This window comes from Salvia hispanica, chromosome 5 (assembly GCF_029641045.1).
Source record: "Salvia hispanica isolate PSC_SH4W2 chromosome 5, Shi_PSC_v1, whole genome shotgun sequence".
NCBI lineage: Eukaryota > Viridiplantae > Streptophyta > Magnoliopsida > Lamiales > Lamiaceae > Salvia > Salvia hispanica.
Window position 1 is genome coordinate 35,446,509 of NC_142696.1, and position 15,529 is coordinate 35,462,037.

Sequence of the window (15,529 nt, forward strand, 5' to 3'; positions counted from 1 at the left end):
TCATCTAATGTTGATTCCAGGCTACTTATGTATCAAAATATTTAAAAATCGAATAGTATAAGTCATGGTTTGTTTGAATAGAAAATGTGTCGAACTAAATAGTTAGATTACCTTGATTCAAATTCTTCACGTTTAGTAGTGGTGGGATTACAATAAGATCTCCTCTCATGATCAAACACTATATTATTGCTAAATTGCTGAGCTTCACTACTATCAAAAACATGTTGCTCTTCCGTATCAAAACCAACAACATCCGTCTTCTGCAGTCCAAACGCCTCCATCTGCGCCCGAATCACGCTCATCATATCGGCGCCATCGTTGAAAACAAACTGCTCCCCTCCATACTCGACTATATGCTGTTGTTGTTGCAAAACCATCTGTTGCTGGCCTTTCTGGCTCGCTTCCCGGTAGCTCTGCAGGGTAGCGTTTACGTAGTCCAACTCCTTGGTAGCAGCCATCAGCTGGTGATACAGGTGAGAAAGCACGCCGCAGCAGCCGGCCACCGGGAAGCGCTCTCGCATGTCGGACTCGTAGATTATCGAGCGCATGGCGTCGTCCCGGTCGAGCTTCTTGGGGAGCTTCTCTAAGATCTTGGTGACGTTGGAGACGCCGAAGAGGCGGTGGACGTTCTGGAACATCTTGGGCTGGTTGGCCGGAAAATAAGGGGCGAGGGGGCAGGCCGGGCTGCACTTGCGGCGTTGGTATTTGCAGGCGGCGCAGGCTGGGGTGGTTCCGCCCTTGACAGTCATTTTATTGTGAGAAGAAACCGCCGTAGAAAATGCGGTAACGATCTTATAGGAAGGGATTTTTTTTTTTTTTTTTAGGAAGGGATATTAGATATGTGTTAGATTTGTTGGGTTATGATGGTGGACTAAGTAATATTGTTGAGAATTACCGATATTTGGGGGGTGTCGTTTTTAAAATTCTAAGGGTTTTGACTTATCTTAATGTATTTTTAAATTAATTAGATGATTATGTATCTAAACAGATTAAGATTCACGTATCTTCCCACTTTTAAAATACTGATTATTTCAACGGAATCTGTTATAAGTATATCATAATTCATATTTATTCAAATATTATAATTTTTTGAAAAATTATGAACTATATATATTTTATTTTTAAATTTATGAATTAATATGATAATTTTCAAAATAAAAGTGATGATAAATTTTACGGAATAAATTGATTTTAATGCAATAAAATATTGGGAACAACGTCCAAAAATCTTCTAGGAGATACGAAATTAAACTTAAAAAGTTTTTGAAAATAATTAAGTAAAAAATGAAAGAAATATATAATGACAAAAATGAAACCGATAGATGTTATGCTAGAGGGATTAAATTTAGTGGAGTTTTTTATATAAAAAAAATTACAACTATATACACATCTTTTGCTGTTTTGAACTTCATGGATTTTAGACATTTTTTAGTATTGTGAAAAATTATGTAATCTGAATTTAACTTATAAAATCACAATATACATATCTATTGCGGTTTTAATATTTCACACCACTATGGTCAGATCCGTCTATCACTATATTGATATGTTCTCATCTAATTCGAAGTATATGTGTATTATGGAGTATATATATTGGGATATAAATGAGTCTTTGTTAAATACACCTTAATTGATAATTGAGGAATGATATGCTGTATACCATATTTAAGCGCTATTTTCGTTTGACGTACGTTTAGCGTTTTTTATTTTGATTTATATTTTTTTTCTAATGTATTAAAAATTGTTATTAAGATTTTTAATTTTACAAAATTCAAAAAAATCAAAGCTCGATTTGTTATTCCATCCATCATATACTTTACTAAACACAAAAAATGAAATTTACCTTTGTTCGAATCGACGTTCTTTGTTCTAATGCAATAAATTACACAAAGAATCATAAAATTTTATAGGTGTATGGACTGAAGATATGTCACTATTACTTCGTATTTCCACAAATATATATACCATTCACTCTAATTTTTGTAAGCCAGGAGATAAGAGTATGTTATTATTAAATTAATATATTCTTTTTAATTATGAAAATAAGAACATGGATATATTATGAAGAAAATTCTAGCTCTCTAGAAATATATATTTAGGCACGGGGATGCGATCATATCATAACTCATATTTATGTGATAACCTAATAACCCTATCATTTTATGGGTCAAAAGTATCATTTTTACTAAAAATGATATTTATACACGATAATTTCAGCATGCATAAAATGATACTTTTATTCCATAAAATGATATTCTGTTCCATAAAATGATATTTTTCATCCATAAAATGAGGGTTATTAGGTTATCACCATAAATATGGAATATGATATGATCACAGCCACTTATATAAAATTAATATACTTTTTAAAATTTTAAAACTGAAGTCATGAATATGTCATATAGAAAATTCTAGGAGCCTCTCTATAAACATATCAAGCCACTTGTATGAAATCTTTTGAAATTAAAGACCAGATATTAACTACTAGAAAAATATGATTTGACATTATGTATAGATTATAAATAACACAAATGAATAGTGATATAGGATAGGTGTCTATTGTAGGCATAACTAGAGAATAAATATCAGTTAAAGATTAATAAAATAATGGTTGATATTATGATTTTTTATATTGGAGAAGAAATCAGTTTACTATATTAAACATTTACTTTACTATAAGAAGGTGGGTATAATGCACATTTAACAAATAAAATAAGGGTTAATCTTTAAAATACTCTCTCATTTTCTCATTTTCTTAATTCATCTCCCGCGCTCCTCTTCTGGGTTAATCTTTGAAATACTCTCTCATTTTTTTAATTCATCTTCCGCCTTTGCTCCTCTTCTCCTCTTCTTCTCGAAATTTCAGATTTCTCACTCCGCTGCTGCCTTATTTCGTCGTTATCAACATCCAATTCTTTCATTCCGTCATTGAACAAATGAATTCAAATCAGAAAGATTTTTCAAAATGTAAGTTGTTCTACTAGTTTCTTCAGGCGAATTAAATTTCTCATATTCAGTCGTCAAACTCATTTTTTATTAATATTTCTTCAACTGATTTAGATTTGAACATTTAATTAAGTTTAGAATCAATAGTTAATTAGGCTTAAAATCGTTCTGACATTAATATTGTAATAGACTCCATGAGTAATTCCCTCTCTTAGTAATTCCTTCTATTTTATTTATGTAGGTTTTGATCGACAGAAAAAAAAAATGCAATCAAAGACTCCAATCGTGAGTAATTCGTACCTTACACTACTCTATTTTTTTCATTTTAGTGGAGTAAAACGTGTTTAGAGTGAAGTATTCCATGGTTATAGTGAAGTGTTTGTGATGCATGTTATTAGTGATCTGTTTTTTAATCTCAGTGAAGTAAAACATGCTTAGAGTGAAGTATTACACGGTTAGAGTGAAGTGTTTGTGATCCATGCTTATAGTGATTTGTTTTATCACTTTAGTGAAGTAAAATGTGCTTAGAGTGAAGTATTCCATGGTTAGAGTGAAGTGTTTGTGATGCATGTTATTAGTGATCTTTTTTTTTCATCTCAATGAAGTATAACATGCTTAAAGTGAAGTATTCCATGTTTAGAGTGAAGTTTGTGATCCATGCTTATAGTGCACTGTTTTTTCATCTAAGTGGAGTAAAACGTGCTTAGAGTGAAGTATTCCATGGTTAAAGTAAAGTGTTTGTGATCCATGTTATTAGTGATCTATTTTTTCAACTCAATGAAGTAAAATGTGCTTAGAGTAAAGTGTTTGTGATCCATGCTTATAGCGATCTGTTTTTTCATCTCAGTGAAGTAAAACGTGCTTACAGTGAAGTATTTCATGGTGAGAGTGAAGTGTTTGTGATGCATGTTATTAGTGATTCTATATGCATATTGTAAATATTGAATACAACAAATTCTTTGTTATATTCACTAATTGATTTTATTCTGAAATTGTTATTATCTTTATATGTGTTCTTTCCAATTAGTGCTGTGGACCATTACAACACCGTATGCTTCAGATTTAGCACTAAAAGTATAGTGGTGATTGACAATTCAAAGAATGGTGACATTGAAGAACTTGGCTACAACATCAATGCATTATCAAGAATGTAGGAAAAACATGGACATAGATGTGAAAAAAATGATTGTAAACTTCAAGTGTTCATGAAAAATTCTTATTTTATGTTAATATCTTATTCTCTATTTACTTCACTTGTTCACTGTAAAGGTAATATACTTCACTATAAGCATATAATAGTTCACTAAACACACAATTACTTCATTGGAATAAAAAAGCAGTAAACTATAGGCATGCTGAATATACTTCACTATATGCACAATATACATAACAGTACGCTCAATATATTTCACTGAAATGGAAAACAGTACACTATAATCAATATTTACATCAGTATAAAGCATATTCACTTTCCTATAGAGCATATTCAAATGTTTACCAATATTTTTTCAAGGATCATAATTATCACTATAGAATAGTTTTACATCATTGTACACAAGAGTTAATACACTATATAGTATTTCAACTTCACCGTAAGTAAATGTTCACAATAAATGAACCAAAACATGTAATAAGTGAACTAAAGACTTGTAAGCAGTGAAACAAATACATATAAAAGTGAACTTATTCTCACTTGAGCTCAACAACAAATTTGCATTGAAATAAAAATCACTCAAAAGTGTACTAAAAATGAGTCATAAGTGCTCTACAAAGGCTACAAAGTGAACTATTTATGTCCAAATCTTCACTGCCTCTGTTTTGTCTTCTCATTCACCTTTTTGCAGTTCCTCGAATCATGGTGTCCAATCTCATGACAGTTTCCACATTTTCGACTTGGTTTCATTGATAACTTCATTGCTAACTCCTTCAATTTCTTCCTACTTCCACTCCCTTTTGTACTGACAACATCAGGAGGATGAACTTCAATAAAGTTCGGAACTTGTGAGCCATAGAAGTTCGGAACTTGTGAGCCATATTAAAATCACTGTTAGGCATACTGAATATACTTCAATTAATACTCAATATACTTCTCTACATGAACAATATGCTTCACTGAAATGAAAAAAAAAACAGTACACTATAAAGCATGCTCAAGATACATCACTATAAGCATATACTAAGTTCACTACATGCTTAATATACTTCACCAAAATGAATAAAAACAGTACACTATAAGGCATACTCAATATACTTCACTGTAAGCATATTGTAGTTCACTGAATGCTCAATAGGGGTGGGTATTCGGTCGGTTAACCGACCCCAAAATTTCATCACAAAACTAACCGAAACCGACCCGATCTTTGGTTCGGTTACTTAATTAACCGACTCGGTTAGAACCGGTCGGTTATCGGTTATAACCGAACTAACCGAATTGGTTTATACTAGTTTTAATATACTACTCCCTCCGTCCTCGATTAGGAGTCCCGGTTACTTTTGCACACCTATTTTATAAAAATCATAAAAAATAGTTAAAGTGGAGAAATGGTAAAATAAAAGAGAGAATAATGTTGACAAGAGTCTTATCAACATTATTCTCTCTTTTATTTTATCATTTATCCACTTTAACTATTTTTTATTATTTTTATAAAATGGTTGCGCAAAAGTGACCGGGACTCCTAATCGCGGACGGAGGGAGTACTAGTTTTTAAGCACTTTATTAACTTTAAGAGATCTTATTTTTAAAATAATGTTTAGACACTTGACTTTGAGATATTTGATACTGACACAAATTAAAATTGACTTTTTTTAACATTGCTATATGACTTATGAGACTTTAATAAAATTTGGAAGTAAATTACAATTTCTTCTATTGTGACAAAATTTGGAAGTAAATTACAATTTTTTCTATGGTGATAAAATTTGAAAGTAAATTATAATTTCTTCTATTACTAATTAAAAATATAATAAAAATTAAAATTGTTTATGGTTTTAACTTTTAACTTGTTATCTACTTTTTATTATTATTATTATTATTATTATTATTATTTATTATTATTGTTATTATTATTATTATTATTTACAAGCAATACATCTATTGTTTAGGCTCTTTAATAGACTTAAACTTTAAATGGTCTAAAATTTGAAAACCTTTCTCTAATAATAAGTGAAAGGTTATCTTATTTTTAAAATAGTAGTATTGCTTAAGCACTTGTTAACTTTGAGAGATCTTATTTTTAAAAATATATTTAGAAACTTTATTGAATTTGAGATATTATAAGTATAAGTAAGTGATAGACTTTTTTGACATTGCAAATTTGTAATATGGGACTTTGACAAAATTTGGAAGTAAATTACATATTCTTCTATTGTGACAAAGTTTAAAAGTAAATTACAATTTCTTTTATTATTAATTAAAAATATAATTGAAATTAAAATTGTTTATGGTTTAACTTTTAACTTTTCATCTACTTTATTATTATTATTATTATTATTATTATTATTATTATTATTATTATTATTATTATTATTATTATTATTATTATTATTATTATTATTATTTACGAGTAATACATAAATTGTTTAGGCACTTTAAAACACTTAAACTTTACATGATCTCTAATTTAAAAACTTTTCTCCAATAATAAGTGAAGGGTTATTCTATATTTAATATAGTAATGCTTAAGCACTTTATTGACTTTGAGATATAAATTGATAAGTATAATACTATAATTGATAGTGACACAAATTAAAATGGACTTTTTTGACATTGCAATACAATACTTTGACAAAATTTAGATATAAATTACAATTTTTTCCATTGTGACATAGTTTGAAAGTAAATTATAATTTGTTCAAGTATTAAATAAACATATAATTGAAATTAAAATTGAATTTAATTCGGTTATCGGTTAACCGATAACCGACTTAGAGCAAAACCGTATAACCGGTACCGAACCGATAACCGTAAATGTCGGTTATCGGTTAACTTAACTGATAACCGACCGGTTCTGGTTCGGTTCTCGGTTAACCGATTAATCGAAAATCGTTTACCCACCTCTAATGCTCAATATACTTCACTGAAATGAAAAAATAACCGATAACCGACTTAGAGCAAAACCGTATAACCGGTACCGAACCGATAACCGTAAATGTCGGTTATCGGTTAACTTAACTGATAACCGACCGGTTCTGGTTCGGTTCTCGGTTAACCGATTAATCGAAAATCGTTTACCCACCTCTAATGCTCAATATACTTCACTGAAATGAAAAAATAATACACTATAAGCATGCAAAAATATACATCGCTGTAAACATATATTAGTTCGCTAAATGCGCAATATACATCACTATATGCTCAATATTCTTCACTGAAATGAAAAAAAAATAGTACAAAAGGCATGCTCAATACACTTCACTATAAGCATATTGTAGTTCATTAAATGCTTAATATACTTCACTGTGAGCATATAATAGTTCACTATATGCACAATATATTTCACTAAAATGAAAAACAGTAAACTAAACAATATTGTTTACTGAAATATCAAATATCAGTATAAACATCATATTTACTTCACTACAAACAATTTTTATTTCACTATAAAGTATATTTAATACACGATAGAGCATATTTACTCACTATAAAGCATATTTACTACACTGCAACACATATTGAGCATATTTACTTCACTGTTTGTTACATATACTTCACTGTAACGTCTTTTCACATCATACACAATCTAATCATGCCAAGCAACAACACTTAATTGATAATAATTGATAATTAACTTTAGATTCAGTTTCTCCTTCCTCTCAAGATGAAGAGGAATCGGAATCAAAATAATCTTCTGACGAATGTATCAGAATTGAATCTATGTGATAAGGAATCCATACGTCGCGATTTGACCAGGAAGCGACGTCGCGATCAAATGTGAATGAATTTGGATAGGAAGCTGGATTTGTTTCAGAATCGTGCATCACAATTCACGTTGATTTTGTGAACAAAATTGGTTAAGATTGGAAGAAATCAGGGCTTGAATTTGGAAGAAATCAACGCTTGAATTCGAAAGAAATCTACGCTTGAATTTTGGAAGAAATCGCACTTTGAATTTGAGAGAAATCACGTTGAGTTTGAAATATTGAATTTATGTTGATATGCTAATTCCAAATATACATTGGGCTATTTTTAACAAAAATCTAAAAAATTGTTTATCCTATAAGATTAAATTGGAATAACAAGATGTGTGGCTGAGATTTATTCTCTAGTTATACACTTAAAATTAGTTACACCTTGATCACTCCTCTCTGGAATGTGATCAAATGAAAACTCTAAATATTGTACAAACTCAAAACTATGATCTGGACCATTGAAAAATGTCAACATATCATAAAAAAGCATCATCAGGAAAATGTCAACAAAATTTCGAAGGTAGTCAATAATTGATGTTGTGTTGATATTGTGTTGACATTAAAATCTTGAAATTTTACACTGTGTTGATATTGTATTGAAATAGTGTTGAAGTTGTGTTGAGAAAATTTGAGTTTGTATAATATATAAGTTTGCATTTTATCACTACTCTGCCTTAATATAGCTATAAATGAGAAACAATATACAAATTATTAGTAATCACCCTTAACCATATATTTGTTGGATTGCACTCAAACCCTTACTCATTAACGCCCAATATCAACTCAACTCATTATTCGACCACGAGGTTGGCACATACGTAGTGCAATTCCTAGTTAGCAACCATCAGTTGGTACTGCAGTTGCAAAACGACATCGAAAAATAGCCATTGATGGGGAGGCACTTGCACATGCCGGACTCGTAGATTATCATAGCGTCTAATTGTTAGACTAGATGCATATATATGCACTCATTTAGATCATATAATTTACATTTCAACATATATAGTATTATTCAAAATGTGTGGATCGGAGCGTTTCTTCCACTTTCAAAAATTTGGTGTCATGTGAAGTAGTTCACATCAGATTAAGTAACAATATTCCTCAGAATGCATTGCACTAGTTCCAAAACGTAGGTATATCTCTTTGAAAGCTTCTAGTTTGATACTCCATATAACACGAATTAATTAACGAATATATGTACTAACAATGACTTTCTTCGTCTCATATGTCATGTAGAAGTAGGAGCCGGTGGCATGAACTCGTTCGCCACTGCCAAAACAACAACAAAGATTAGTGTAAAAGTCATGAGGCGTTTACTTTTCATGATTGACAAGTTATACGATTTAGTACTACTCCACGTTACTAGAATTTTCTCCAATTTTTTTTTTTTTTTTTCTGAAGTGAATAACATTGTCTTTTAAGTAGCTTCTACTGGTAATAAAATCATGAACATAGTACGGTCCACTTCTTTTGAGTGATTTGCAAGCTATTACACATGAACACACAATTAACAGATAGAATATACGAACCTGTGGAAGTGGGTGGAACTACAACAACATGCATAGTGGCATTGTTGGGTGGGAGGGCCAACCTAAGTGGATACAGCTTCCCATTTACAATGTTTTTAGAACAGAGGATGATGTCCTCCAAATCTGTTAGCTCCTCCAACTTCTCGGACAGATCCTCCAGCCCCTGCCCTTTGAACTGAAACGACTGTTCAGCGCTGAAATTCCCGTCGTCGTCAGCAACACTGTAATATATCAACCTTCCTTCCGATTTCTTCGCGTAGCAGTCTTCACCGGACTGCTCCTCCACAAAAATAAACCACGCATGTTTCGTTAGTTAGAAATTTAACCAACTGCCATGGCTCATGTTGCTATGTAGCTACTATAAAGAACTTATACATTATAATTTATTAATTATACTGCACACAATCCACTTAATAATAATCCTTGATAAGATGTACTACTTCACAATTATAACTAATACAACAAAAGTGAGACATTATTTTAATGTCTAATCTAATTTAGTAAGTATCTACTTGATTGATTGGGGGAGTAGTAGCTACTTGGTTGTGAATTGACTCTATTTTTGTCAACAATTCACGATCACAATGCTTCTTAGCCGTGAATTACTCTATTTTAATTATATACAGAGAGAAGATTGTGATAAGATTGAACTACATCGTATAATAGAGCCATCATTATTAAACAATATGAAGGTAATTTTTAGTTCATTTATTGAATTCGAATATTAAAAATAGAGAGGTCATTTTTAGAATGTTGTAGGTCTGTCTTTTCTGAAATAAACTAAGAATAATAATCTATGGGTTTGGTTTTGTATTCTGCAAGAAGATTGAGTTTTGCATTTCTTTTTTATCCTTATGACTAATTTGATATGTCATAACTATAGCAAAATTGAAATTTTTATATAGTAGTACTATTAACTTTTAAAAACTAAAAACTAACCATATTAACCGATGATGACCGGAGATTGAAAGTAGAGCTCAAATCCACATCCGACTCCACGGAATTCGACCTCTCGAGCTCCGCGGGGGGCGGCGCCACCACCCTAGGCGGCGACTCCGGCCTAATCTCCACGACATCCACCTCCCACAGGGTCCACCCGTGGTGCCTGTGTGGGATGTCGTGGGTGATGGAGTTGCGCCACGGGGGCAGTCCCCCGTTGGCGCGCAGGTAGTTTCCATAACGCGTCTTGAGCTTGACCAGCATGCCATCGCGCACGGGCTCCCATTCGACCGAGGAGTCGAGCTTCCTCGGCAGCGACTGGGAGACCCTCCGCCCGGTGACGCCGAGGAGATACTCCTCATCCTCGGCCTTGAGGTACTTTCCGTAGCAGCTCTTCAAACGGATCACCTCTTCCGATCCTTCCACGAATTCCACTTCCCATTTCACCGATTTTTTCGAGCCCGATCGGTCCTGGATCACGTGCTCCTCGTCGGAATCGGCCGTGAGGTATTTGTTGTGGTAGCTTTTCAGCCTCACGGATCTCGCCTTATTGAAAAACTCGATTCCGGAAATCTGTGGATTAATTTGTTCATCGATGATTTTCAATTTATTAATTCTCGTATACTATGTAAATTGTGCATTACCTGCATAAATATTAAACCGGCGTACACCTCTTCGGAGAGAGATCTGCAGATTGTTCTTTTGTTGAGTTGCGATCGTGATCTAATTAGTTTTTTTCTTCGTTTTGATTTATCTTTCACTTGGTTAATTGTGTATTGAGATGGGGTAATTCTGTTATATCAAAGTGCTAAATTTTCATTTGCTTATTGTTAATTTGCTGTTTTTAACCTTATAAAATTCTCATTTGTAACTAGAATTATATATGAAAATCTTAAATTCAACAACAAAAATGATGATAATTATCATATGATACTATAGCTGGCAAATATCAATAATTATCTGATAGTATGACAAAGTAAAATATAGATAAACACATTATTCATATTCATGAGAAATTAGGGTCAGTATATTTTATGGTACAAATATAAAAAATATTATTTTGGTAACAGTATTGAGGAATGAACATAGCTCTCACATGTGTGAATAGCATCATGTGCAAATAATTAATAATATACTTATTGACTTTGACAAGTTCAACTAGAGGAATCGTTCAATTTCGTCCAACTCATATCCGATCTATTATGTCCTGGTTCCTATTTAATTTCAATTAAGTCACGTCTTATTCAATACCAGGATTGCTGAAATCAAAAGGCCACAGAATTTATTGATTTTCATTTTCAGGCAAACAACAGCTATGCGATTTAATTAAAGAGATTAAGGGCTACGCACATGGGAACTCCATTTTATTCGAATTTGGATTTGAAGATTAATTAGTCGTCGTTCAAGTTCACTTTCAAATGTCCTATGGTGACACTATCCAACATTTATTAATATCGACACCTTCCGAAGAATCAATATATGTATACATAATTAATAAATAATTCATGATGTAAAATCGTGGGTCATGGCTCATTAATAATCTTTGGTTATACTGTATAGTACTTGGTTCTTTGAACCGACAGTCACTAACAAAATACTCCAAGGAGTAATTAGACTCTTGTTACAAATTTTAAATTCAATTTCACGTTTAACTAGATTCATCTTAAAGAGATTGCGTTTTTGGGTGAATTTGAACTTTTAGAATACTGGATATTAAAATTTATTTAATCAAATACACAACAGTTAGTGGTATTCAGTTTCATTTTTGGGTCCTGCAATCAACATGATGCCAAGTATAGTACACTCCTTAATAATTTTTGCTTACTTTATTCGGTACCCAAACTGCATGTGGCCACTTGATATATTTCTATTCCCCTTAGTTATGACTTATGAGTACAACTACTATTGTTCAATACGGAGTAGTACTATTAAATGGAGTAATGAACTGCTAATATTATCACAATAAAATACTACTCCTAGTATGGATTTCAATGAGCCCAGTAAGATTATTTTTCTCCGGCAGAATGAAAATTTTAATGAAATTCAGGATAAAAAAAGGTTAGAATCAATAACAATTTTTTCAGTTTTTCATTATTTCGTTATTTTATGATAAATTTACAAGGTAGAAAAGAGTGTACCCTACGCGTAACACCAATACAACACCATAGTGTTATACTATGTGTTTTATTAAAAAAAGACGAAACCCAAATACTGAATCACAAATATATTACCAGAAACAAAGAAAGAAAGAAAATAAAGAGTAAAAGATATACCTGTTTCATAGACATATTCCCGGCGCCGGCTCCTCGGGCCACCGGCGATCCGGTATCAGGCGAACCCAAATAATCATCAACGACAGACGAAAAGCTCGAGGCGGGCGATATCCAACCCGGCCCCGGATCCGACAGCGTGATGTCCACGATATCCACTCCCCACAGCACCCAGCTCTGCGTGGCCGTCCGTTGCGGCACGTCGTGCGTGACCGAGTTCCTCCACGGCGGCGAACTGCCGTTGGCCCTCAGGAACTTGCCGCGCTCCGTCATCAGCTTCACGCTGTTCCCCTCCTTCACCGGCTGCCACTCGACGGCGGCGGCGAGATCTCCCGGCCGGGTTTGGAGGACCTTCTTCCCCGTCATTCCGAGGAGAAACTGCTCCTCCGCCGCGGTGAGGTAAAGCCCGTGGCAGCTCTTCAGGCGGAGGCGGTCGCGCTTGCCTTCCACGAATTCGACTGTCCACCGCGCGTTGCGGGACGCGCCGTTGCGGCTCTGGCGAACCGTCGCCTCGTCGTCGTCCGCGACCAGGTATTTGCCGAGGTGGCTTTGGAGGCGGACTGCTTTTGCTTTGGTGAACAACTCCATTCCATCCTGCAACTTTTCATACTTAGCTAATTTTTTTATGTGGATTTATAAGCTTCTAAAACATTTTGTTGAAAGGTATTTTAAATAATGATTAGTATTTTTTAAAATTATGTTCCTAATTTTGATTCTACATTTTATTTTTAATTTGAGGACATTCAAATAAACTGAAATTTGTAAACAAAATAAAATGTTTTACTATACACCTAGTATATTCCAATTAGCTCAATTTTACACTTTTTATTTAGAAGATAAAAATTAAATGCGAAAATATTAGAATATAAGTCATATTTTTATGTGATTATTTTATAATAAAATAATAAGTAAACAAGTTATTAGAATGTGAAGTTGATTTACTAAAAATAGTAAAATCGAAATTGATTATTTAACGAAGAATGTTCTACAAAAATTAAACTAATTGGTGACTTTTCTTATTTATATCACAAGGTTTGCACCAAGTGAATATATCCTTACAAAGTTTAGTGAACTTTCTTTGATTAATTATACGAAAACTATGACTCAAATTATTACATCACACTGAAGATATAATATATTTATAATATCTATATTAGATGAAGATAGACAATGCGATTTTAAAATACCATAGAAAAAAAGGAAATTCCAATCAACAAGATTGTAGAAAGAAATATTACCTCTCTACCGCTGGGGTGAACGGACCTATCCGACGCAAGAGACGACCGCCGTCTCTCCATGGAGAAAAACGACTTCCTCCGCCCCTCCACCGCACCGGGCGAATTGGGGGCGGAAGAATCCGATAAATTACTCGACGCATTACTGAGCCGCGGCAAATACTCATCCTCCAACACCGACACATCGACCTCATCCACGTCCCACATCACCCAGTCCTGCGTGGCCGTCCGATGCGGCAGATCGTGCGTCACCGAGTTCCTCCACGGCGGCGTGGCCCCGTTCGCCCGCAGAAACTTCCCGCCCTTGGCCCTCAGCTTCACGCTGTACCCCTCCCTGATCGGCTCCCACTCCACCGAGGCGTTCGCGGAGGCCTGCAGCACCACCTTCTTCCCCGTCATGCCGAGGAGATACGCCTCGTCCGAGGCCGTCAGGTAGAGCCCGTCGTGGCTCTTCAGGCGGATCACGTGCGCATTGCCCTCCACGAGCTCCACGTGCCATCTCGCCCGCCGCGACGCGCCCTCGCGGCGGCTCTGCCGGACGGTCTCCTGGTCGTCGTCCGCGACTAGGTACTTGTCGAGGTGGCTCTTCAGCCTCACGGCTTTGCCATGGTTGAAGAATTCCATGACTTTATGTGATGATTTTTTTTTTAACTCCTCCTTTAGGGGATTTGGATGGAAAGCTAATGTTTGTGGGTTTTGTAGTTGGATGTTTGTGATTTAGAGGTGAATTAATAGTAGTATAAAAAAATTAAGGTATTGACTTAGATATTGTATTAAGAAGATGCTTAGGTAGTTCGGATTGTTGACTTGCAGCTTCGTAGGCAGCCCTTTGTTTAATGCAACTTGTAATACGTGTGTTGAATCAACTTCTCAACCTATTCTTTTTAATTCACATCGATGCTTCTTCCTTTTTTCTTTGAAATCAAAACCAAAATTCAATTATTAATAGCTAGGGAACAATTTCAATCTAGAGATTCTAGACAATAGTGTACATAGTATATTTCACTCATGCTTGATATAATAAATCTAGACAAACAAGATTTGCTGTATGTAATAAATGTCTGAGAAACATTATAATTTTATTGGGAACACCCAGGAGATATTCGTACAATTGAATGTGTATTCATTCAAAAAAAAATGTGGGTACATTTTCACCATCTAAATTTGAGGATAGTTTCTATATATACTAGAGCAGTATATCTAAACCACTCTCTATATGGGATTGTTCAGTTTGCAATTTCAAGATTAAATATACTATAATTCATGAGATTGAATCTCATAATTTAATCTTAATGAATAATTATGTGATAATTAGTCGTAGTCACTTCCTCCCACTAAAATAATTTTATAACTTAAACTTAGATGAATTATCCCATGATAATTAGTCATTACAACCAAACAATACCTATATATACAAATTTCGTTAATTAATACAAATTTATGGCCTAATATATATTTTTTCCACGTTTCCTCATAATCGGACATTTGAAATAGAAAAAGTCAAAAATACACAGTCATTCGGGAAAGAGTCTTAAAAATGGCTTGACGTTTGATCAATTTTAGTGTGACGCGTGAGGCTCGGAAAAAAAGGAAGAAGTTTATGAAAATACTGGCTCGTTCTCTTGGTCACTGTCTTTTTCTTTTTAGTCCCTCTCTCTTTAATTCCTATATTCACATCTTAATTTTGCCTGAACAATTTTTA

General features: G+C 33.7%; 2 protein-coding genes across 4 annotated transcripts; both read right to left on the reverse strand.

Annotated features, from left to right (window-relative positions):
* Positions 1-107: 107 nt before the first annotated feature.
* Positions 108-749, reverse strand: LOC125186493 (LOB domain-containing protein 27-like). Its single transcript, XM_048082861.2, has one exon. The coding sequence runs from the start codon at positions 747-749 to the stop codon at positions 108-110; it is 642 nt and encodes a 213-aa protein (XP_047938818.2).
* An 8,082-nt stretch (positions 750-8,831) lies between these two features.
* On the reverse strand, positions 8,832-14,556 carry LOC125188839 (uncharacterized). Of its 3 annotated transcripts, none has more exons than XM_089058967.1 (5): positions 13,831-14,556; positions 12,596-13,186; positions 10,323-10,895; positions 9,384-9,663; positions 8,832-9,123 (listed from the first exon to the last, which is right to left on the reverse strand). In XM_089058967.1, the coding sequence occupies exons 1-5, from the start codon at positions 14,449-14,451 to the stop codon at positions 9,083-9,085; spliced, it is 2,106 nt and encodes a 701-aa protein (XP_088915093.1). In that variant the 5' UTR covers positions 14,452-14,556; the 3' UTR covers positions 8,832-9,082. The 3 variants fall into 3 exon arrangements, with proteins under 3 accessions (XP_088915093.1, XP_047941857.1, XP_088915094.1); XM_048085900.2 differs by having other exon boundaries at positions 9,384-9,657; positions 13,831-14,554; XM_089058968.1 differs by lacking the exon at positions 13,831-14,556 and adding an exon at positions 10,967-11,009 and having other exon boundaries at positions 12,596-12,684.
* Between the last annotated feature and the right edge of the window lie 973 nt (positions 14,557-15,529).

Bases quoted from the DNA above. Each gene is read 5' to 3' on its own strand.
- LOC125188839 (XM_089058967.1), bottom strand. From the start codon at position 14,451: ATGGAATTCTTCAACCATGGCAAAGCCGTGAGGCTGAAGAGCCACCTC. The intron at 10,896-12,595 runs GTATATCTTTTA...ATTAATCCACAG, and splicing joins GGAATATGTCTATGAAACAG to ATTTCCGGAATCGAGTTTTT. The intron at 9,124-9,383 runs GTTCGTATATTC...TTGTTTTGGCAG, and splicing joins AGTTCCACCCACTTCCACAG to TGGCGAACGAGTTCATGCCA.
- LOC125186493 (XM_048082861.2), bottom strand. From the start codon at position 749: ATGACTGTCAAGGGCGGAACCACCCCAGCCTGCGCCGCCTGCAAATAC.